Here is a 24,587-nt window from a genome sequence, read left to right as displayed (position 1 = left end):
ACAACGTGATGCATTTATTTCTCAACCAACCGGCGTTATTTGAAAAGCGACCGCCTTGTTGGTTAATCAGACTCATTAAACGGTACATTATATTTATAATAATATAAAACGAAAGGCTCGAGCGCGAGAGGTTGTCGACAGGCGTAAAAAAACCGACAGTCTGGCTGGAGACTCCGAGACATCGGCGGCGTATAGGTGATATTATCAACAAAACGGAGAAGAGGAAGGAGCCGCTCGCTATTTTCGGCCCAGACTAGTCATTCAGAAAAAGATCGAGCAGCTCTGCCCTGTCTCCGTCTATAGCTATGGAAACGTATCGGCTTTGCATGTTACAAACCGCAAGCGATAGAAATGCAGAAAATGGAAAAAATATTAATCTTTGCCTGAAACATTCTCTAAAATTAGGGAAAAGGATTGCTGATTCAATTTCTTAGAAAATCAAGCGGTGAAATAGTCTCCCTACTGTAAAGTCACGATTTATTTGAAAATTAGGGAAATTTACAGGCGATTACCGGAGAGAGGAATCGAAATCAAGCGATAATAAACAATTATTTTTGGAAAAATCAGAAATTTAACCGTAGAGAAGAAAAAAATATTGTTAATTACCACAAAAAAATAAATTTTAATGACCTGCAAATTGAGAAAATTTATTTACAGTGTTGCAGAAAATCGAGAAAAACGCAATTTACACGTTTTCACCCGCCCAAATAATTCTGAACTTGTCCTCAGCTGCCTGAAATGTTCATCTTTAGGCGCGGCACAGTCGATATGTATTATTTTGCACTTTTGTGTTTGACAGACGGCATGTGTGGCAATTTGAGTTTATCCGTGTGTTGCCGTGCTCGCTCCCGATATGGATATGTCACAAGCAGAACAATGGGCCAGACGGCTGCTTTGTTTCGGGGCGCATCCATCCGGCGCCCTGTGCTGTGTGTCGTCTCTAGCGGCCGATAGAGTTCTGTGATTATATTCTGTTATGCCCGCATCGATTTTCGCTCCTGAGTTGCTGCGCCTCCGTTTTATTTTGGAACAGCCGTCAGAAGCGTGATTCCTCTCTCTCTCTCCTGCTCTCCGACTGCAAGGCGAATGGGATATCAAAATGTTGAGTAAATAAATAAACGTGATGCTGCTCGCCTCCCGCCGCGACCGCAACCGCCTGCTTTTCTTATTCTCGTCCCATTTGATAATTTGGACCGACAGCGGATTTACTTTTCGTGGGAACGGAGATTTCGGCCTAATCAGTTTCACGGAAGAGATTTTTTTGGAGTGAAAACAATGAAAAGATTTTTCTCACACTCGGTACTAATTTTTTTAAAAGAATTTTCGCTTTTCTTTCTAGGTTAATTTCAATTTGCCCGCTGCACCAATTCCCTCGGCATAATTAGCAAACTTTCGGAGCCTTTTCACCGCTCTGATAAAAATCCGAGGACGTGGAAGTAAAGAAAGAAAAATAATACATTCCCACCCTGGAAGCTGCATCAACAACAACGTACATGATTAATCTCAGCCGCAACAACATAATATAACTTTTTATCTGAGAGCTCATTAGCCTCGGCATTCCTCGCTGGGGCGTGAGTGAGAAATAAATTAATAATTTCGTCTGTGCCTGCATAAATAGTCATTCCGGAGATGCGTGTTCAATTTCAAAGAGCGCCACACACACACACGTGACAAGAATGCCATATAGAGAAATTTTCTTCGCCCTCACACATACAGACATGTGTGTTTTAATGCGTGCTGAGCGAACGAGTGAACGAACGCACCCCCCGCGGCCCTGGAAAGAAACCATCCTCCGTCCGCGGGGGTCTAAAATTAAAATATAAAAAACGACGAGGCGCCACGTCGTTATGTGAAATCGTAAAAATGAGACAGAGGAAGACGACTGTTGTTTACAAAATAATTAAAACCGTTAAAAGCTGCGAGGGGGTGAAATAATACGCCCTTTTGCTCCGATGCCAACCGTTTTGTCGCTCGGGGGATGAAATGTGACGATGAATTTCTGAAAAATTGCTTTACATCGCCAAACATTGAGCTCAGAGCCGTGAATTTTCGGATGTAATTTGGATTTTTTAGATTTTAAATCCTGATTGAGAAAATAAAAATTTAATTTATATTTAAAGACCCACTAACGCCACATTTTCGATGTTCCAATCGATTCCTAAGGGTCGAAATAGGTGAAGTTGCTTGGCATTGGCAGCTGAGAGAGCTGTGACGTCAGAGGGGGACGCATGCGCAGTAATGATTAAAAGATTCAAACGTTTTGCGCGCCAAAGCAACGTTCGTTTTGCTTTGCGCCTCTCCTCGCACGTCAAAAAACATTTTCCGATCGGAAAAATTATTTACCTACCCTATTACGACCCTCGGAAATCGATTGGAACGTAAAAAAAATGTGATTTCAGTATGTCTTTAAATTATATTTTTGTTTAATTTTGTTCAATCATTCTTATAACCTTTTTTAGGTTTTTAGATTTTACCCTGACAGTGGCATTAGTGTAATAATTCTCGTTTGCAGTCCCCAGGGCACAGAATTAGCCAGCTAAAATAATTTGGAATGAAATCAAGCCGGGTGAGGAGCAGATTGTTGTGCCAAAATATATTTCGGCCCGTTTTTCGCAACGCGAAACAGCGCGTGCAGCGTTTACCCGGCTGGATTAAGATAAATCCTTCGGCTTTTGAGTTTAAACCGGCCGTTACTCATTGCCGTTTGTTACACCGCAAGAGCTATGAATCTCAATTTTGGCGGTGGCGGCAGCAGCGTGCGGAAATCAAGAAAAACGGCCATGGTTCATTTCGTTATGATTGCGTCTGAGAGAGCGCAGGAATATCAGACGGAACTGTTCATCCTCATTCTCTGAGGGGTGAGGGTTTTGATCACAATTTATTTATTTATTGGAAGAAATGGATTTTGAGAGTTTTTACAAATTTAGACTTTTAAAAAATTGCAGTAATTCTAAAAATGGCCAGATTTTGGAAAACTGGACACAGTGGGACGTGGCCCATCGAGGGGCATCGACTGGCGCCGGAATCTTAGGTCCCCGGCCCACAGGGCCCCAGCTGGGCCCCGAAAAGCAAAATTTAGCAATGTCCAAATCACGTTTTTTCACCTTTAAAAATCAATAACTCTGCTCCTATGGGTTGTACAGCCAAAAGCCAATGTTTGTTAGACTCGTGGTAAAATTCTGCGTCGAATGGACCCAAAAACGGCCCCCGTGTGCCCGCAAAATCTGCGCAAATAACCATTTTAACTCCATAAAATTCAGAATATTAATCCTGTTCAATCAATCAATCATCAAAATTCGTCTGGAACTGCTCTATTTATTTAAAACACAAACACCGCCAAGTTAATAATCCTGCTGGAAAGGAATTCCGGTTTCCAATTGCCATCCTGCCGAAAAAAAACAGGTTCGCATCTGGCCGGCTTCGGCCAGCTGGCTGCGCGCATGTATAGCTATGGTTCAGTGAGCCGAGAAAATGAAGTGTTGGTGAGTAAACAGCGAGTGTGTGTGTACCCATACACGCGTGTCGTGTCATCGCGTGAAAAGCGAAAAGCGGCCTCTTGACCCACAGCTAACTAAGCGGCCGGGCGGCGGCGGAAAAATTCGCCGCCTTATCTGCCCGGCCGGCCGGCCCGGGAAAATCGCTGACACGTGCAATGAATTATTAAAGGGAGAAAAGAACTGGCGGCCCGTCGGAGCGTGCGAAATGGACGCACACGCACAGCAAAAAAAAAAAAAATACGGCCCGGGTAAATATTTTAGCCCGGGGCCAATTTTCCGCTGGGGATTGGCGCGAAACGCCGCAAATTTGTCACTCGCTCAAGGCTTGTCGCAATTTACGACCGGCCGACGCCGTTTTTACCGCTGAAATTGCGATCCGTGTTTATTGTAAAAACTCTCTGACCTATTTTCTCTGTATAAACACTCACTTGCCATCAAAGAAATGACATTTTGACATTTTTAGCAACGCGATATGTTCGTTTTGGAGGCTGAGAGTGAGAGAGTGTAAAAATGTTCGGTGTTTTACTAATCGAAACAATTATCTGGTCGTTAAATCCATTTTTATAATGAACAGTTAAGTTTTGAATTTAATGAGATTGTTTCTTTGAATACGTGGGAAGTATTTATAAATATTTTTTAAATGTCTAAAGAAAAAACTAATTTTGTTTTGGACAGTTTTAATTACATAGAAAGGTTTTTTTTAAAGAAAATTAATTTCAGCTCAAGAAATAAAAATTTTAGTATTTAAAACAATATTACTGTCCAAAAAAGCTGTTCTAGTCAGCAAGGTCCAGATGTGCGATAAAATTGGTTCGCATTGCGCAGATCCAAGATGGCGTCTGAATGTGCGAAACAAAAAGTTCTCTTTGGATTGCCGTACGAGTGTCAAGAGTTTGTTTTTACGATCCACAAGACACAAATTGTACAAGTAATGCAAATTATTGACCCAAACTTGCTTCTTTTTCACGTGACCGTCTTTTCGCGTCATACTCCACCGGACGCCATATCTGCGCGTCTCATGAATCTAGTCCCCCGCTGTTCAAAAATATTTTTTTATGAAAATTAACAACTGAAAATCAATATATAAACCATTTTAGTCTTGAAACCAATATTTTTGTCCTAAAAAGCTGTTCTATGGCAATAAAATTTATTTCTCCTGTAATTTAAAAAGGAAAATCCACTTTATTTCTAACAGCACGGATTATATTTGTTCACAAACTACTCGTGCAATAAAAACAAATCATTTGCTGGAGCTGCATCAGCTCTATTGACGCAATAAGCCTAGAGCCGAGTGAGTGAGTGAGTGAGTGAGTGAGTGAGTAATTCAAACTCGAACTATCATCAGCGAGCGAACGAACGAGCGGCGCAGTAATGTAAAACGAGGGGTTGCATAAAAGCGGGCGAGAGACTGCTGCTTTTGCGGCTTATCTGCCTGCACCGAGTTTGCGATGGTCTCGCTGATGTTGGATGGATCCGCAAACATTCGGCCGGCACAATATCGACGTTCCGCAATTATTGTTGCAAAGTGCAAGTTTGCGGCTGCACGGCAGCCTCTCTCTCTCTCTCTCTCTCTCTCTCTCGCTCTCTCTGTGAAGTCTGCGCCACCATCAAACGGTCCTGCTGCTGAGGCTGCGATGCCGGCCGACGGCGGATATTAAAAAAACACACGGCTTGTGTGTTTAGTCTGCGGAGTGCTTTTCATTGCGGGCCATCTCCAGATGAAAAACCAAACTGGAAATTATTATTGCGACCTATTTTGGTCCGGAGGGGATTTTTTTTGGGGGAAAGGGTTGAATACAATTTTAAAAATAGTTTTCTGGTCGAAATTAATACGAATTTGGGGCAATATTTCTGTTATATCTTAATAAACGTTATTTAAAATTTAAAAAAAAATGAATTTTAATAATTTACATATGTGGTTAGTTTTTTAATTACAAAAATTGGTCTTCTAAAATCAATTTTTTGTTTTTTTATTTCATTTTTTTCAATATCCAGGTTTTAAATAGAAACGACACGTTCAACCAATTTTAACTAGCATGCTTTCTGCAAATTCCATCTCGCAGTTCATTAACAATTAATAACAAATAAATCAGGCCTTGTAAAACCTCTAAAAATACAAAATTGGACAGTCCAAACGAACCAAATTTTTTAATTTAAAATAAAAAAAACCCTGCAGCCCTGATGGACCAATGGATCCCTCCTCTGGAGAAATTCGCTCTGCTGCCTGCGCGAATTTCTTAATGGTCTGACGTCACACATGCACGCGGCCAGAGGTCAGCATTTTGCCAGTCGACCAGTCATGAATAAGGCACACACACATTGAGACGCGGCGGGCGGGTGGAATTAAACGAGGCCGAATTGCGAATTAAAAGCCCTCGAGCGCCAGTTTGCCGCATTGTGAATGGATAATGCCGCGTGAGTGGGGCTCGTTTACTCACCAACCCGCCTCTCGCGCTCAATGGGCACCCCCCTTGACCTTTCTGCCGTAATTAACGTCGACTTGGCTCGCTGGCTGGCTGGCTGGCCGATTCGATGCGAATGAAACACGCTTGAATTAGTGAATCGCGCGCTAGGCTTCACATCTGTTTGCGGTTTGCTCGAAATTTGGGCTGCGCCATTTTCTCTGCGGGTTGGTTTAGAATTGGGTTGAGGATAGAATGATGAATTTAGGGTAAAATTATGATAAAAAATGCATGACTTTTAGCTTTGCAAACAAGATTTTTTAAATAAATTGAATAATATTTTAAATAAAATTACCTTATATATTTATTTTGGATAAATAAAAAATAATATTTATCTAATTTTTAGGGTAAAGATTTAATTGTTTAAAAATTAAATATTTTAATTGACTCGGTACTCAAGGTTAAGCATGTTGTTGGCAAAAGAATAACTACCTCCTCATCCCTTTATTCCCTTTGCTGTAAAATAAATATATTTAATTAAACTTTTCCAATTTTAAATTTTAAAAGCATCTAGTGGAATTTCTGTCTTCTTTTTCCTCTTCTGTTTTAAAATTTGTGCCCCAATTTTAAACAAATAAAAGGGAAAGCACGTTCCTATTCGAACAAGGTGCAAAATCGCATTCAAGATCCCTCGAGGAATGGCAGAAAAGCCCACTCAGAAAAAGCAGACAGCGCAACTCGTGCATTTCCTCCATTTAATCAATTCCCTCTGGTGCTCTTTTAATCGAATTGCCCCTTGCTTTCTTTCTTTCTTCCTTTGGCCGCTCGGCACCGTAGTTGGTAATCATATTTGCATGTCACGGTGCAGCGTGTTTTGAAATTGCCCGCTTCTCCGGACCTTATTTGCACACACGGCGGTTGTTGCCCACCCGACCGGAAGGCCAATTTCCAATGGCAACCCACGCACACACTCACACACACACGACAAGAGGCAAAATGCTAATACGAATTTCCTCGAGTGTGTGTTTCTTGAACTCGTCGCCGGGTTTGTTGGCAGCAAAACAAAAGTCATTCGCCAGAAAATCAAATTACCACAAGAAAATAATTAAAAGAGCTCTGCTTTTAACCGAAGAAATCGTCATAGTAATTACACAGTGCGGTTTTTGCGTGTAATTACAGTGGACTTGGTACCATTTCCTCGATTTACACGGGAAATGAGCTCTTGATAAGATAGCAATTTAGTGCGAGACGCGCTGTAAAATTCGTAATAAAGATATTTAAGCGTGTTGTTACGGACATCCGTTTTCATTGTCTGCTACGTGATTTGTGTGCCATTAAAACTCTGATTTTACGCAAGCTGGACGTCTAATGCGTCCTTTTAAATCGCAGAAAGAAAAGAGATTTATTTAATTTTATTTTAATTTATTTAAAATCGAGATATTTTTCTAATTCATTGGGAATTCCATTTATTTTATTATTGAAGAATAACATCCCGAAATTCGAAAGTGATTTTTATGTACGAGACATTATCAAAATTAGAAATTTTCTAAAAAAAAAACATTTTTCTAATCGTTTCTAGGCCTTTTATACATTAAAAAATATGTAGGACCAAAATTTAAGCTTTTATTGTTGTGTACTGGATTATAGATTGTGATAGACTGACAATAAAATAATTTTGTTCAAATTAAAAAAGGGGAATTTTAAAAAAAATTGATTTCCCAAATTTTTAATCCTTTTATCTTCCCTTTTTCTAAAATTTTTATTACGGGCTGACGTTGCTTTAACCAGTAATTTCTTTTAAATAAATTTAACATTTTAAACGGCACTGATAAAAAATTAAAAGGTATGCAATTCTTAAGACAGCCATGTCGTGCAGGTTGCAAACCTCGAAATTCCCTTTCCAAATTAATCTTCTTTTATTCTCTCTCTGCCTTAAAACGTGAGTGTGACGCCGCGCACACCCCTAGCTGTTAAAAAGTCCAATTACCTTCCTGTGCGCGGTTCAAGTGCACGAAATAACAAACCATTGTGCGCCGCCGGCACCGAGCGACAAAAATGCGCAGGAAAATTTGCGTAACGAGAGAGCGATGGCGGTGCTTTAATGAGCGGCGTCGCACGCCATTAAAATCCCGACCACTTATCGATGATTTGAGGATTTTGTTCTGATCCCGGCTTTTTTTCTCTCTTCTGTTCCAGGCGACATCACACAGAAAGGATATGAAAAGAAACGATCTCGACTTCTGGCGCCATATGCACCAAAACAAACACAACGTGAGTATCCATGTAGCAGCTTTGCTTTTACTGCCGCCTTTTCTCCGTATTTCGGGCCGGTCTTTTGTTTCAATTATCGGCCAACACGGAAATAGACTTTGAAGTAAACCAGATTTTCTGTTATTTCTTCAAACTGGTGACTGGTGCATTTCTGTTTCGAATCCTCAGCGAGGTTTTTTAAAATTAACTGTATTATATTTCAATTATAATTAATTTTTTATTCAATTTAAGTGAAATTCAGATTATTTTGTTATGACCAAAATAAATTTTCATATTTTCAAGCTCTTTAAAAACCCAATTTTTATAGAATTAAACAAAAATACTTAAAATTAAATAATGATATGTGATTTATCTCAGTTTATTTTGATTTTTAAAGCTCCCCAATTCACTCTAATTACCCAAAAAATTCAACGAAACCTCAGAAACCCTTTAAGTCAGTGTTTTAAAATAGTTTTTATAAATTTATACGTGTTTTTTCTAAAGCATTCAGATCAATTCTGAGCTCTCAAGCTCTAAAAAATCACCTTTTCAAATTCTGAAAGCTGATATTTACTAAAATTTATTTACGTTCATGTTTTAAAATAATTTGAAAATTAGGAAAAAAATTTTTGCTAAAAAGTGCTAAATATTTTCGAAAGAGAATCAACAATGGAGCACTTAATTCTCTGTCAATTCATAAAAATAAAATATTAGCATTAATAATATCAATTTTTCCGGAAAGTAAAATACACATCCATCGAATAGTTTCGTCAGTAAAAATAAAATCAGCGGAGACCAGATTCATGCGATGCGCAGATATGGCGTCCAGTGGAGTATGGCGCGAAAAAAATGGTCACGTGAAAATGCGGGAAAAGAAGCAAGTTTTGGTCATTTTTGTGATTTAACTAATTGTGTCTTTTGGATCGTAAAAACAAACTCTTGAGACTCATCCAGCAATCCAAAGGGAACATTTTGTTTCCCACTATCAGACGCCATCTTGGATCTGCGCAGTGCGAACCAATTTTACCGCACATCTCGCTCCCGCTGAATAAAATAAAAACTCCTTAGAGTTACCTATCATTTTTCACAGTCTATAATTTGTCTCTAGCTTTACTTTATTTACTTTTCGTTATAAATTTCTACAAAGTAGCTCGATTAACTCTCAAGTAACAGCTTCTATCTCACGCGCATCCTCTGTCGTTCAATAATTAAAGCGCCCTTAATTGAAAGAGCGTGATTTTACGACCGCCTCCAGCGGTGAGTGAGAGAATAAATAATGCCCTTTTCTTGGCTTTTACGTACCTGCCGCGCTGCTTGTTTTACGATCCAGCCCCTGCTCTTTATATATTGGACTGCCAAATGAAAATCCGGCAGCTCGTCTGCTTTTTTGTTTGTCTCGCCGGCAGGAGCAGAAGCAGAAGTCGATCTTTATTGCGAATGCCGTCTCCGCCAGTGTCGCGGATTTTCACTGCGGGCGTAAATATAGCGAGTGCTTTTGCGCTCGAGTAGATCCCTCCCTCCGCGTTGCCTATCAATCCAGCGCCGGCCGGGCTTTCTTTTTGCTACTTTAGAACGACGGCGAAACGACTTGATCAACTCTGTTTCTCGGGAAATATTTTTTGCGGTTCAGCAGCAGGTTTTATCGAGCTGCGCAGCGCAGGAATTTCACGATTTTTGCTCCAATGACTGAGTGAAATTGTGATAGAAAAAAATATTTAATTGCTATATCATTGAGACTTTTGCAAGAAAAGTTTTTTAACGATAATGTTAATTTAAAAAATATATGTAATATATTACTTTTTTATTTTAATGTTTTTTTTCTTACTGTATAAAGCTGTCCAAAAAATATAAAACAATTGCGAGGGTACTCTTTCGGATTGTAAATTAAAATTAAATTCTACTACACTATTATGATTTTAAAATGATTTAATTTAAAAGTCAGAAGCAAGATAATTTAAAAGAAAATTATTTCTTTGCACTTCAATTTTTACCATTTACCTTCGATTTTGATTTTAATTTCCTTTAAAGACGTTTTCAACCCCATCTTGCTTAAAGACCGTCTTTGACGAAGTTTCTGAGCCCACCAATCGATTCCTGAGGGTCGAATTAAGTAAAGTGGATGTTTTTTCCGAGAAAAACGTCCAGCGCGACGTGCGAACCTTTTTTTCCCGCCAAAACAATATGAATCTGAGAGCTGCGCATGCGCCAGAGCTGGTTTGAGCACTTGCAGAGAGACCGCCTGTACAAATGACTTCCAGCCAGCTCTGACGCATGCGTACTTCTCATATTCATATTGTTTTGGCGGGAAAAAAAAAGGTTTGCACGTTACGCTCGACTTTTTGGTCGGAAAAAATATCCATTTTACCTAATTCGACCTTCAGGAATCGATTGGTGGGCTCAGAAAATTCGTCAAAAACGGTCTTTAAAATTTTTGTCTTTCCTCTTTATTTAAGCAAATTATTTCAATTTCACCAATCGAAAATTTGCCATTTTCAGCTCCTCCGGCAGCCAGTTCTGGAGGCGGTGGAGGTGGCGGAGGCGGGGGCGGCGGTGGCGGCGGGGGCAGGCCGCACCAGCCTGGCCCGGGACAGCCGCGCGCCCGCCGGACGCAGCGCAGAGTCACGCACAACGAGAAGCGCTACCACTCAGGTAAATTTTCAACGATATACAATTCTCGCTGCGTGCTAGCCGGCTAATTGCGGCCATAAGTCAACGCTTTATTGCTCAATTAATCTGGCGTCTCGCGACCCACTCGCTGCTGCTGCCGCGAGAGATCAATTAATTTGACACCACACGTCTCGCAGAAGTGCACTGGAGGCGGAAAATCGAGATTTATCAAGCGTGAAACTCGCACCCCGCCGCCATACTGCTTTAATTAATTCGGCCTGATTTGTGCACTCCGTGACACGATCACGAGCTCGTTTATGAACCTAACTCCTCGATTCGATGATTTATTATTTTGTCACTGAACGAAATCGATTCTTGAAGATATTCTAGACTTGTTAGAAGCAATATTAAGAGAGGTTTCATTTAAAAACATATTTTTTATTTACCAGTACTTGAAGAAATATAAAATTAATGAAAGATACAATTATTTTAATAGTCAATATTTTTCTTACAAACAATGTTACTCGTTACGAAATCGTCAATTTTCATTGAGGAAAAATAAAACTATTTATTTTTAAGGATTTTTCCTTTTAAAGTGGAATTACAGTGAATTTTCACGCAAAATCCTTTAACAAGAATGATGTATTGTCCTAAGGATCATGCAAAGTTAAAAATACATAGTGCGCGCCCTTCCCGGTCCTCGGACAGGGATAAATGGTAAAAATATAAATAATCCATAACGATTATTGATTAAATTAACTTACATATGTGTGTAAAAAAATTTAAAGGTTCTCTAACGACCAGCTAAAATTTTCAGACGAATTTTGTGTGAAAATAATAAAGCTGAGAAAAATTTGCTCAGTAGGAAAAAGACTGGGAATTTAATCATCTTTCTGAATTAAGGTAGTTTTTGACGCTGCCATCAACTGGTGAATTTTAACAGAGCCCTTTCATAAATCTGCAATTTTTGGAAAATCAAAAGAAAAACTTTCAAAACTCAAAAGTACTATTTTTCATCTTTTCACTATTAAATTTTCACAATTTTTTCTCACCCCGGAAGCAATTAATTTCCTTTGCTAAAAAAGAGGGCGCAACTGGAAAAATTCCAAAAATTGGAATTTTGGCCACTTTTTGTTATAATTGTATGAAAAAAATTAGTCAGTGTTTAATTTTCAAGTAATTGTATATTTTTAAATAAAAAAATCACTATTATTCTATTTTAAAAATTGTAGAAGATATTTAAATGCTATTTAAAGCAGATTTTATATTCATTTTTCAAAGCGTTTGTAACGTGGTCTAATTAATTAATATCTTCAACGCTTAAAAAAATAAATTGGTACCAGTCTTAGATTATTTTATGAAAATAATAATTTAATTATGTATCAGATAAGTTGTTCTATCAATAAAAACTAAATTTAAATACATACATACGTTAAATTTGTAGAGAAACAGGTGGCTGATGAGTGTTATCAGGCCTGAGAGATCTTTAAGGTTGCGATTCAGCCAAGAGAAATGAAAACGGCAACAGTGCTTTTTACGACACATTGTCTGTAAATTCCTCATCTTGTGACAATCATTTCACTGTCACTTTTAAAAAGAAAGATTTTTATAGCTCACAGATCCGTTACTTTATTTTTTAATCAACCTAAAAACAGACAATAATTTTAAAAATTACAGACCACAGCGTGGCAATCAAAACAAAGAAATAAATCGAATCAATTTTCGCTACGTGCCGCTGCATTCGTTTCTCTAAACGCCATGCAGCCGGAAATAATTTGGAACAAAGTGGTTTTATTATTATTTGTAGCTGGCAAGCGTCTAAAATTTCCGCATCTTCGCCTGCTCGCGGTATATTAATTTCGACTGTTCATTGTCGAGTTTGCTCGGCTCTCGGCGATTCCTCTTCTTCTTCTTCTTCTTCTTGTTCTCGGCGTGTTGCTGCTGCTGGGGCTTGGTCGTTTGTTCTTTCTTTCGTCGCGCGAGTGTCTGCGAGGCGCACGAGGTCTGCATGCGGAATTAGTCGCTGCTAACGCGCTCTGAATAAATCAGACAATGAAATCCAATTCCCGGTACACACTACATCGGTCGTCATCGCGTCTCCTTTATCTCCCTGAGCACCATTCTTCGCCTCTTCGCCACTCGCTCGGAGACGCCAACACCTCTTCAAGAAACGCACCGCAATTATTGCCTTTCCTTCTTTTTCTGGACGCTTTCGCTTTGAAACTGCTCAGAGGAGAGAACAATAGCCACTCTGGTTTCGGCGTAAAAGGCTAACTACCGGAGATGGGAAATTAAAATGTAGTGCATCCACTAGGTGGCACCACTGTCTAAAATCCTTTGAATTTTATATTTCTGAAATTTTGTACCTTATTTAACTAGAGACTAGATTTTTTTTAAATATTTAAGAATATTTTAAATTAATGCACCAGTTGAATGTTCAAAGCAGTCAACAGATGACGCAACCGTATACTTTCGTAATAAATTTAATTTTAAGGCACTTCCACTGCAATTTCAATCTCAATCTTGCTACTATGTACATTCTTAATTATATATGCTTTCTTTTGACGTGCTGAAAACCAAAATCAGACCAGCCATTCACCGCAGAAGCGTTGGAAAAGATTTTAAATTTCGAAAACAGATTTTCATGATTCTACGGCGATTGGCTGAACCAATTTTGGTTTTCAGCTCGCCAAAAGGAAGCATATTAAATGAAGAATGCACAGCAGCAGGATTGAGTCTGAAATCGCAGCGGAAAAGGCTTAAAAATAAATTTATTACGAAAATATATGGTAGCGCCAACTGTTAGCGACTGTAAAAACTACAACTAGAATGTTTGTGTGTTGTTTTTTTATCTTCTTACATTATTGCAAGTTTTCTCGATTAATTAACTTCATTTAAATTCGCTCTAAAAAAATTGTTCAAGGTTTTTGTTTAATTATTTTTAATAACAATAAAATAAAAATAAATCGCAGAAATATATCAGGACATGAAAATGTTTAAAAATTTATATTTAATCAATTAGCTTTAAAATATTTATTTTTCTCTCTGGCTTCTATTATTTAAAACTTAAAAAATTAAATTGCTATTGTTGCTGCCAACAAAAGCAGAAGCATAAGAGGTTTTCATAAATTTTAAAATTAAAAGCAGCATTCTCAGTGTTTATCAACATCGCTCAAGCTGTTTGTTTTCCATATTTTTACGAATAAATTAATTATATTTGTTCTAATTTTTTGGCTTTTAGAAAGAGAAACCCAATATGTCCAAAAAAATGTTTTCGTTCTAAAAAATCCGCTGAAATAATAAATTTCGCTTCTTTTCAAATCCGCAAATGACAATTTCACCTGAAAACCTGACCTTCGTGTCCAAATATAATTTTCTTACACTACTTAACATCATCCTTAACCTCATTTTTCTAATTTGGAAATAAAATTGTCCCAAAAAATACCACAAATTAATAATTCATTTAAAAATGTCAATGTTTGCCATTTTTTTATTTGGTTGTTTTCCTGCCGAAAATTAAATTTTTTTACTGCGCTGTGAGCAAAATAAACATTCAACGATGCAAATTCATGGCGATTTTCGTGCCAGCTTAATTAGCCGCAGCTGCAGAGAGCAGTTAGTTGTCGAGGCTGTGCTGCTGCTGGTGACATGAATTATTTTTGTACGAACTTACGCATGCATAATTCAGTCAACTCTGCGCGTATGTATGCGAGTGGTCTCGCGCGATCCGCTTTGTTCGAATGGCGGTTTCATTTAACATTATTATAACAACGCGCGTGATGACGAGGACGACGGCATCAAAATTACAGTGCAGACAGCTGCATCTCGACTCGACTCGACCACACTCGGCTGCCCGCTCTGATTGCATTTATTGCGGCTTTCATCTCGAAAACCAGTTTCCACTTTGCTCTCCGGCTTTCGTGGAAAATGGTATATAATATTAAATTTATTGTTCGTTCGCCAAGCGACTCTGAATTAAAGCGGATTGACACTGGGCGAGAAAATTATTTGAATTGCGTTGGGTGCAAAAAATAAAATCAATTTATTTATTTGAATTAAAAATGGATCTTCCTTCGGTAAAAATTCAAAATTTCCAGCGCTTGACCACATTTTCTTGGCAGATTTCGATTTCTCTCGTTGAGATCTGTCCAACAGCGTTTGAAACTTTTTAGGGAAACTCTTTGTTTTGAAATAAAAACGGATTTCAAGAAAGGAGAAACTTTAAAAAAAAATTCCAGATCAATTTTGGCTTCAACTGAATCCTATGGGATGATTTCTTTCATTGGAAACAAGGATTTTCGAGGAATCTCCACTACCAATCCTCTTTAAAGCGAATTGTCACTGGGCAACAATTCAAAATAATTTAAAAATTTTCCGGAATAACTGTAGATTGAGGGGAACGAACAATCGTCAACAATGAGAGCAATTTTTGTGTTTCTGCAAGCATGAATTTTTATTTTTCGTTAGGTACGGTTTGCTGTGAACAAAAAAAAGGAGAAATGTTTGGTTGGGCACCGTTTCGGTGATAATAAATATTCGTGCTGGGCATTTTTTCGCACCAGTCCTCTAATTACCCTAATCAACGTGCGCAGTTACGCCACTTAAAGTCCGAAATTGCGCCCGGGAACTTGACGCTTCAGGAGGCAGCAGGCGGGTCCGCAGCCTCTGCACAAAATTGACCGTCCAATTTTTTTTCTGTACAATAAAAAATATATGAAAGGCTTAATGGTTCAGTTTGTTCCCAAAGTAATCAAAATTTCACAGGCCTGAATGTAGAATTGTAAAACATCATTTGAAATAACAGTAAATATAGAAATGACTTTAGCCGAATTTGCCGAAATGAAAATAAAACTTAAAAACTAATGCAGTAAGGGTTAATGATTTATTTTAAATTAAGAGAAACAAACCGCAGTTTTATTGGTTTGCGATTTTTTTACCAATCTTATTTATCGAATTTGAACAAAGATAAAACAAGCGCTAAAAAAGAAGAGGATTCAAAATTAGAGACTATTTCCGATTATTTATTTTTATCCAAATTTTAGCTCCTAATTACTATTGCGCGAAGCCCTATTTTTGTGAAATGTATTTTATACAATATCTATTATACGATTAGGCTCAATCTAGAAACTATAAACAATTATTTGATTTAATTTTCAAATAAATATCTTTGTTATTTTCACAAGGAAAAATTCAATTTAATTCACCAGTTGCATAAACCCTAAGTGTTCGAAGCCGCCAACAGATGGCGCCACCGTAGACTTTCGATTTTAAGGCACTTCCGCTGCGATTTCAGACTCAATCTAGCTACTGTCCATTCTTAAATTAATATGCTATTTTTGGACGTGCTGAAAACCAAAATCGGTTCAGCCAATCGCCGTAGATTCGTGAAAATCTATTTTTTGAAACAAAAAATCTTTTCCAACGTTTCTACGGCGAATGGCTGAACCGATTTTGGTTTTTAGCGCGTCGAAAATTAGCAAATTAATTTAAAAAAGCAAAATAGCTAGATTGAGTCTGAAATCGCAGCGGAAATGCCTTAAAACCGCTTAATACAAATTTTTTAAGAAAGTCTGTGGTTGCGCTATCTGTTGGCGGCTTCAATAATTAAGGGTTTATGCAACTGGTCAATTAATAAATTTAGAAATGTTATATTTAAAAAAATTATTTATTTGATTATCAAAGTAGCAAAAAAACCGTGTAGGTGCAATTTTTATTTTGGAGGTTTTTATGTGCGACCAAAACAGTCGCTGTACGAAGACGAGAGCGTGCGATTTTAATTTTACAATTTTTTACTTTTTATCCTTTCCATGCCTGATTTGTGCTTGTTGGAGAGGCCATTTTAAAATCAGTAGAATTAAAAAAAAACAAGAGGTGTTTACGAAAATAGGGACAGACCAATTTGACTTAAAATTAAGATAAGAATTGTTTAGAATGAAAGTTATTTTTGGGACAAATTTGAAACCCTAAATCATAGCACATAAATTAAAGAAAATTAAGTCAATGATTTTTTTTTTGTAAGTTATAAGATAATTGTCCCAAGTAGCGGGGTCCAGATTCTTGCGACGCGCAGATATGGCGTCCGGTGGAGTATGGCGGGAAAAGAACCAAGTTTTTGTCAATATTGTGACGTATAATTTGCATTTGTCTTTTGGATCGTATAAAAACAAACTCTTGACACTCGTTCGGCAATCCAAAGAGAGCTTTTTGCTTCCCACATTCAGACGCCATCTTGCATCTGCGCAGTGCGAACCAATTTTACCGCACATCTGGCCCCCGCTGACCCCAAATTTAATTTTTTAAAAGAAATAAAGTTAAAGGTAATTACAAATTTATTAAATTTGAGCAAAAAAGCTTCAAATTAATTCAATTGGTTTTAATAGTATATTTCAAACAATGAATACAAAACAAAATCGGATCACAATCAAGCTTTTTAAGTCAAATTTTGCGCATTATATTCAAATTGGGTGGAAATTTAAGCTTAAATAAATACCCTTTTTAAAATTAACTTCAATTCTGGACAATTCAGATAGATAAAAAAATTTCACACCAAAAATTAAATTCATGCCAAAACAATTTAATATTTTTTGCAAATTAAAAAATCCCAGGAAAAAGTGAGGAAGCATTCAGCGCGCATTCCAGAGAAAAATCCCGATAAAAGAGCGATTAAATGATTGAGTCACTATTTTGGTGTCGCATATATGCAGCGGAGAAACGCTGGCGGATAATCACTCGGTGGCATGGTATGGGTTTTACTTTGTGCCGTTGCGTCAGCGTGACGGTGAGTGACCCAAACCGCCGGCTGAGCCGCCGAAGCCGCCGTTGCCGCGCCGTGGAGGCTGTGACTCACTCATTTTTTTCCCAACACCACGAACGGACCGACCGACCAAACGACCGATCGAGCAAAGTAGTGGAGTGCAGTGCGAGAGCAAGACCAGTTTCAGTGCTCGTATGGTTGTCTGCCGCGAGAGATGCTCCTCAGACACAACAGGCTTCCGCCTGCGCCACATGGGCCCAAATGGGCCCGTTTGCCAGGTCTGTTTTCTACTTTTCGGCTTCAAATGTGGGTTTTCCGCTCCATACGGGCGAAAATTTGCCCTTGAGACGGGTTTTGGTGGAATTTCCTCGCGTGGAGAGGAAGGAAGCGCTGCTTTCTTTTTGTAAATTTGTCGGAGAAAGAGGACAACATGTTTTGACGGGTGGAAATATTGTTTGTTGATGCGGGGAGAGTTTTGAAACTTCTTTGCGCTGGTGTCACAATTTTTTCTGTCACTCTATCGATAATGGATTTTTGTAGTTAGTTTTGATCCACGAACCAACCCACCGGTTGTGCCGTCAAACTAGAAACTTTAAAAATATATAGTTTAAATCCAAGGTATGAGGTTCAATTTAATTTATTTCATTCATTCAATTTAAAAATTGTTTCGGGATTTTGTAAAAAATATCATTTTAATTTTTAAATTTATTTACTCAGGAGTTCTAATTTTTTCCAACGAATTAATGCATTCAAATGGATCAAAATTTGATTCTTGTACAGCAACAACTATAGTTTTCTTCCAATTTTTAATAAAATAATAACTAATTTATTTATTTAAAGTGAATTTCCCGGCAAAACGAAAAAATTAAAAGGTTCTTGAACGGCCAGTTAAATTTTCAGACGAATTTTGTGCGAAAATAGTAAATCTGAGAGAAATTTGCTCAGTAGGAAAAAAACTGGAAATTTAATCAGCTTTCTGAATTTAGGCAGTTTTTGACGCTACTGTCAACTGGTGAATTTTAATCAGGCCAAACACACACCCCTTTCGAAAATCTGCAATTTTTTAAATAAACAAAAAATAACTTTCAAGACTCAAAAGTACTATTTTTAATCTTCTCAAAATTAAATTTTCATAATTTTCTCACCCCAGAAGTGCTGAATTAATTTCCTTTGCTAAAAAAAGAGGGCGTAACCGTTAAAATTCGAATAAATTGGGGTGTCCAAAACCACGTTTTATTTATTGGAAAAATTCGATTAACATTTAGCAAGAAATTCTGAGCCTGCAAATTTACGTCAGTTATTTTTCTTCCTCTTTCCAAGATGCTGGTCTAAAATCCGGTCGAGTCAGTTTAGCAAAAATAATGGCGCCTGCAGAATTGCATTATTTCCCCCAAGGCCAAACTGATAATCATCAGAATTACTCTTCAACAAGTTCAGCTTTCCGCCATACAAATAAGGAATTTATATATAAAATAATTTCTCTCATTTCGATCAGAAAGAAATAAAACACAATCGAGTTCTGCAGTTAGAGATCCCGGTGCGCTATGGTGTCCCGTTAATTGCTCGATTAATTGTCACGGGTCAGCTGAAGGGGCTGTCTGCGAAAGACCATTGTTGCATTGTTGCACGGCCATTCGTAATACATGTACACGCCCGCGGCCACCAGCCGGCCGCTTCCTCTCAGTCAGTCGTCGGTTCGTTTTCCTCGTCGCGGTTTAGCTCGACTCCGTGATTCTGCGAATCGCCGACTAATTGATTTGATATCACTGCGATGCACTGAAAATATATACACGTCCGTTGATGTCCGTTCCTCATGCGTGCGCTTCCTTTTCTTCTTATATCATCGCTATTTTTTTCTTAAAATCGTCATAGCAAATCAAGCGTTAAAAAGAGAAATCAGTTTTTTTTAAATTGACGACAGAATTTTAAAGGAAGAAAAATTTAAGAAATACTTATTATTAAAAATGACAAAAAAATTAATTAAAAACACATTACTTCATTTTTAATTATTTAAAAATCATGAAACTAATTGTACTCTCATTTTAATTCGCAGAAGTGCGACAGGAAGCGGTGCAGCAAGCGCTGGCAGCCATGCAGGGCCGACCAAAGCCGTCGCTGCCGATGCCGTCGAAGCGCACCTCCGTCATGGCCAAGTCGCCCGACAGGGACAGAAGAGACTCTGGTAAGCTGCTTTTTTACTTCTTCTTCTTCTCTCCCTCCGCGTAATCAATTCGTGAGCAATGTGGGAAAGACCAGTTTTTCGTCGCTGGGAAACGGGTTCTTAATTCGCTTCAAGTTTTATCCGTAAATTTACATCACTTTTGAACAAAATCATTTTTACTTTTGAATTTAGATGGAAATTAGATTTAAAAGGGAATTTTGTAATTTTTAGGTTGAAGAAGAGGACCAAAAATTCAAAACCGAATTTAAAATACAATTTTTGCTCAATTTAAATCATGGACGGTGTTTACTGAAAAAGCATTTTGAGAAATTTTTAATTTGTACTGGGTTTTGGAAGCTTTTATTTTTTATCGTAGAACAAAAATTAAGCATCGCTTTTTTATAATGAAAATAAATTTATTTAATTAAAAAAATTCCTTAATAATCAGAAAAATTATTAATATGAGAAATAAACCAATCCTAAATTAAATTTGCTGCTTTTCGTCGTTGTGAAACGGGTTTTTAATTTGCTTAAAGTTTTTTCCGTAATTTTACCCAAAAGCTTGGCATTAATTTTGAACAAAATCATTTTTAATTTTAAATTTATATGGAAATTAGATTTAAAAGGTAATTTCGTAATTTTTAGGTTGAAGAAAAGGACCAAAAAATTCAAAATCGAATTTAAAATTAAATTTTTGCTCAATTTTGATCAAATTTAGATCGTAGAAAAGACAATAATAATCTCAGTGAATCGTTTTTGACATTTTGAGATAATTTTAAATTGTTCCTAATTTTTTGCCCCGGATTTTGGAAGTTAATAATGGTTTCTCGTAGTACAAAAAATTATGCTTCGCTTTTATTTATGAAAATTAGTAAAAAAAAACCCTAATAATCAGAAAAAAATTAATACGAGAAATTTACCAATCCCAAATTTAATTTGCTGCTTCTCGTCGTTGTGAAACGGATTTTTAATTCGCTTTAAGTTATCCGTAATTTAACACTAAAGCTCGGCATCACTTTTGAACAAAGTCATTTTTTATTTTAAATTTAGATGGAAATTAGATTTTAAAGGGAATTTCATAATTTTTAGGTTGAAGAAAAGGGCCAAAAAAATTCAAAACTGAATTTGAAATACAATTTATGCTCAATTTTGATCAAATTTAGGTCGTAGACGGTTTTGAAAAGACAATAATAATCTCAGTGACTCGTTTTTGACATTTTGAGATAATTTTAAATTGTTCCTAATTTTTTGCCCCGGATTTTGGAAGTTAATAATGGTTTCTCGTAGCACAAAAAATTGTGCTTCGCTTTTATTTATGAAAATTAGTAGAAAAAAACCCTAATAATCAGGAAAAAATTAATACGAGAATTTTACCAATTTGCTGCTTCTTCTTGCAAAAGACTCTCCTTATACTCTTCTAATCGGTCACTGCCCGCTATCTCTCTATTTGTATTCCGGCTTCAAATTGATATTTCTGACGTTAACTGATCCGAAGAGAAATTTTAATTGGCCCACTTTTCCCCAATTGCGGCTGCCAAAAAATACCGACAACTGTGTGGTTTGCACTCCGTTACTTGGCAAACATTTCCGTTCCAATCCTTATATTATATTCATTTCAATAGGATTTCCTAGATCAAACACGGGACGAGAAGTAGTTGGCAGGCAGCATTATCGATTTTTCTATTTGCTCAATATCGGAGCCGAGCCGCAGAGCCGGGGATAATTCATCCTCATCCCGCGCACTCATTTTCATTTCATCCGATCTGCAGATAGATAGAGAGAGAGAGAAAAAAATAAAAAGAGATCCAACCAACCAACCAACCAACGCACATACTGGGAAGCTACTTTCTTTCATAAGACCGTTTTATCGCAATCATTTTTCCAATCGAGCCTCTTTGTTCGCTCGGATATTGCGCGGCGTTTTGCATGCACACGCAGCTCACTCAATAAAAAAGAGAGCATAGTGTTTATTGTCGGCCACCCTGGCTGCCCTACTTTGAAAATAGAATTCCTGGCCTCCGCCGCCGCATCTGCAGCTCGCTCCCCAGTGCTCTTTCTCTCTGTGTGCACGCATTCCTCCGATTCCCTCCTGTCAGACGGATGATATCAACAAAATGCCGCGCGCGCTGACTTATCATCGCGCGCTTCCCGTCCAATTCCACAAACTGGGTCGGGCGTCGCGGGACTGCACTTAGACACACTTTGCGCTCCTATGTCACGTGCAACAACACAGCACCTTGACGTGTGTCTCGACTTTTTTTATATAAAAGGGAATAATATCTGCCGCAACCCCTTCGTGTGTTTTCGTTTGCTCCGAGTGGAATTTAATTTTTTCTTTCTCTTTTCTTCACAACAAATCGGGTAAATCCAGTTCAAAAGAGGGAGTTTTCAGTCTGTATGCAGGAGGAAAATTGCTGTTTTTTTATTTTAAACCTGCATTTTTTATTTTTAACCAGTTTCTTGAAGGCAATGTTTGCACTTCAGTTTTCAATAATTTTCTAATTATTTGCTCAGAGAAATTTTTGGAGAAATTGAGGCAGAAAATGGTAATTTAAAAGAAAAAATTTGCACATTAGACGAAATTTTGACCACTCAGACCGCAAATTTTAGATTTTCAATTGAAAAATTGAATAAATTAATTTCTTGCGCTAAAAATTGGTAAAAAATTGACTGGTAAAAATCAACGGTGAAAAAAACAAATTTCCAAAGCTAAAACAAATGCTGAAATTATTTCATTGAACAAAATTTTACTTTAAATCAACGCATGATTTTTTTTTTAAATTTAATTATTGCTTAAATTTATATTAAAAAAATAAATATATAGAAACAAAGACGGGCAAACGAAAATATTTATCAGTGTTTCCTTCAGCATTCAAGTTTAGTAAATCTCAAATTAAAAAATCTGGGAGAACAATATTTTTTCTTTTGAAATAGGTAAAAAGCTAAGCAATTCTAGTGTTACATTTCAATGTCTTAGAAAATATTTGCAGGCAATTTCCTATTTCCTTATTAGAAATTATGATTCAGTGCGCAGAAAGGGAATTTTCTTCAAAATTCTCTCACCGTTGGATAAATAGTGATGAGAAGAATTGAAATGAAACTAAAATTCCTCCATAAACTACTTTTTTTGGATATTTAACAACAACTAAAATTCAACTGTTACTCTTTCTTGATTTGTTTTTTTTATGAATTTTCGGCCTAAAAATCCACTTTAAGGCATTCAAAATAAAACAAAAAATGGAGTGTTTTGAGGAGAAATCAAAACATTTTCACAAAATTTCCTGTTATTATTTTTAATTTTAATCTTTTCAATTTTAAAAATGTATTTCATGCATAAGCAGTGAATGAAACGATTAAATTTATTATTAAAAATGAATTTACTTGATTTCTCAATTGATTAAATATTTAAAAAAAATTTATATATTTTTTCTCATTTATATTTAAAATTATTTAAACATGACGGCGTGATATACGGTTTCAAATGAATTTAGTTTGAACATTAATTGAGAATACCATTAGGCTGAGAAATTATCTTATTAAAAATTTAGACATTGAAATAAAAAATTACATCATCGGCAGAAATGATTTTGTTCAAATAGTATCGCCAAAAAATGTCCGTCAGGGTTACACCCACCCTGAGCGTGAGAGGAGAGAGAATACTAGGCGCTTTTCCCCTCCACACATATGTTTACAATCGCGTAAAATCTACCCACACGTGGTTGTGCTCTGCTCGACTCCTAGCAATAACCAAAAAAAATAAGGTGACCCTGACTGCGAGTAAGCTCCGGCCCTGACAATACCATGAATCATCCAGCATGACTCACAATTTGAAATTTACAGAAATCATTCGACAAATTCTGCTTGGTGACATCGGTAAAATCGAACACAATTTCAAACCAAATGTTTTTATTCGTCTAACCAAACTCTAATTTTTCTTCCAGCTGAATCGAGCTCCGATGACGACAGCATGGTGAACGAGGGCGGCGAGGACGTGAGCACCCCCGAGAGGGAGCGGGCGCGCATCCCGACGGCCCAGCAGCCCCTGATCGCGCATTCGGACACGAGCAGCACCGGCTCGGCCAGAGAAACGCCGCCGCAGCAGCGCCTGGCCCGCCCCTCGCACCAGCACCACCAGACGAGGTACGAAACGAATTAAAATTGTAATAATAATTTCTGGTTCAGGACTGACGTCATGTTTTGTGTCTGTGCAGGCTGCCCAACGGATGGGAGGAGCGGCCCGAGCCGCGGGACAAGAGGAGCAAAGAAATTACCGATCTCTCTGAAGTCATGCACAACCTTAGGCCATGTGAGTCACTCAATTTTTTTTTCACTTCGCTTGTGGTAATTCTGATAAAAGGGAGGGCTGTATTTTATTTAGTTGAGATAAACAGAAACAGAATTTAAAATTTAAATCCGAGTTAAAAAAAATTCTACAGAATTAACACAAAACAAACCATGCAAAACAATTTAAAACGTCTAAATAAATTGATTGAACCACCTTTATAGATGGCTAAATATTTTTAATTCGAAAACAAATTGTTTTCCTGCAAAATAAAATTTTAATCGATGATTTTATTAATTTAATGAATTTCATGTTAATTTTTTGTATCAGAATCACGTATAAATTTTGAAGAGATCAAAATGTTCCAAAGATTTATTTATTTGTCACCAGCGTTGCTTTCGTCCATAGTTCAATTGGCCTTAGCGTTTCTCTCGGCTTCTCATTCGTGTATCATAGAATTTTATTACCTCGCATTCATCAGAATTTATTAATTTTACAGTCAATTAAGTGTTTATATCTCTTTAAAAAATCCCAAGGCGCAAGTATGGCCGCCTCCAGGGATTAAATGCAAAACTTGTGGTCTATCTCATCCATTTTTCTCTCTTATGCAACGTTTAAAATTGCGTGGTTTGAT

General features: G+C 37.2%; 1 protein-coding gene across 10 annotated transcripts in view; it reads left to right on the top strand.

Annotated features, from left to right (window-relative positions):
- Positions 1-24,587, top strand: part of DIP2 (disco-interacting protein 2) — a 162,715-nt gene that overhangs the window by 120,936 nt on the left and 17,192 nt on the right. For all 10 annotated transcript variants that reach the window (XM_065495829.1, XM_065495827.1, XM_065495826.1 and 7 more), the window contains exons 2-6: positions 8,096-8,170; positions 10,646-10,798; positions 19,564-19,692; positions 23,613-23,811; positions 23,883-23,977. In XM_065495829.1, coding sequence (XP_065351901.1) covers positions 8,096-8,170; positions 10,646-10,798; positions 19,564-19,692; positions 23,613-23,811; positions 23,883-23,977 — 651 coding nt within the window. The remainder of the gene's footprint in view (positions 1-8,095; positions 8,171-10,645; positions 10,799-19,563; positions 19,693-23,612; positions 23,812-23,882; positions 23,978-24,587) is intronic.

Source organism: Cloeon dipterum, chromosome X (assembly GCF_949628265.1).
Source record: "Cloeon dipterum chromosome X, ieCloDipt1.1, whole genome shotgun sequence".
NCBI classification, from domain to species: domain Eukaryota; kingdom Metazoa; phylum Arthropoda; class Insecta; order Ephemeroptera; family Baetidae; genus Cloeon; species Cloeon dipterum.
Note: the sequence above shows the minus strand (reverse complement) of the source record. Positions and strands in the feature narration are given on the sequence as shown.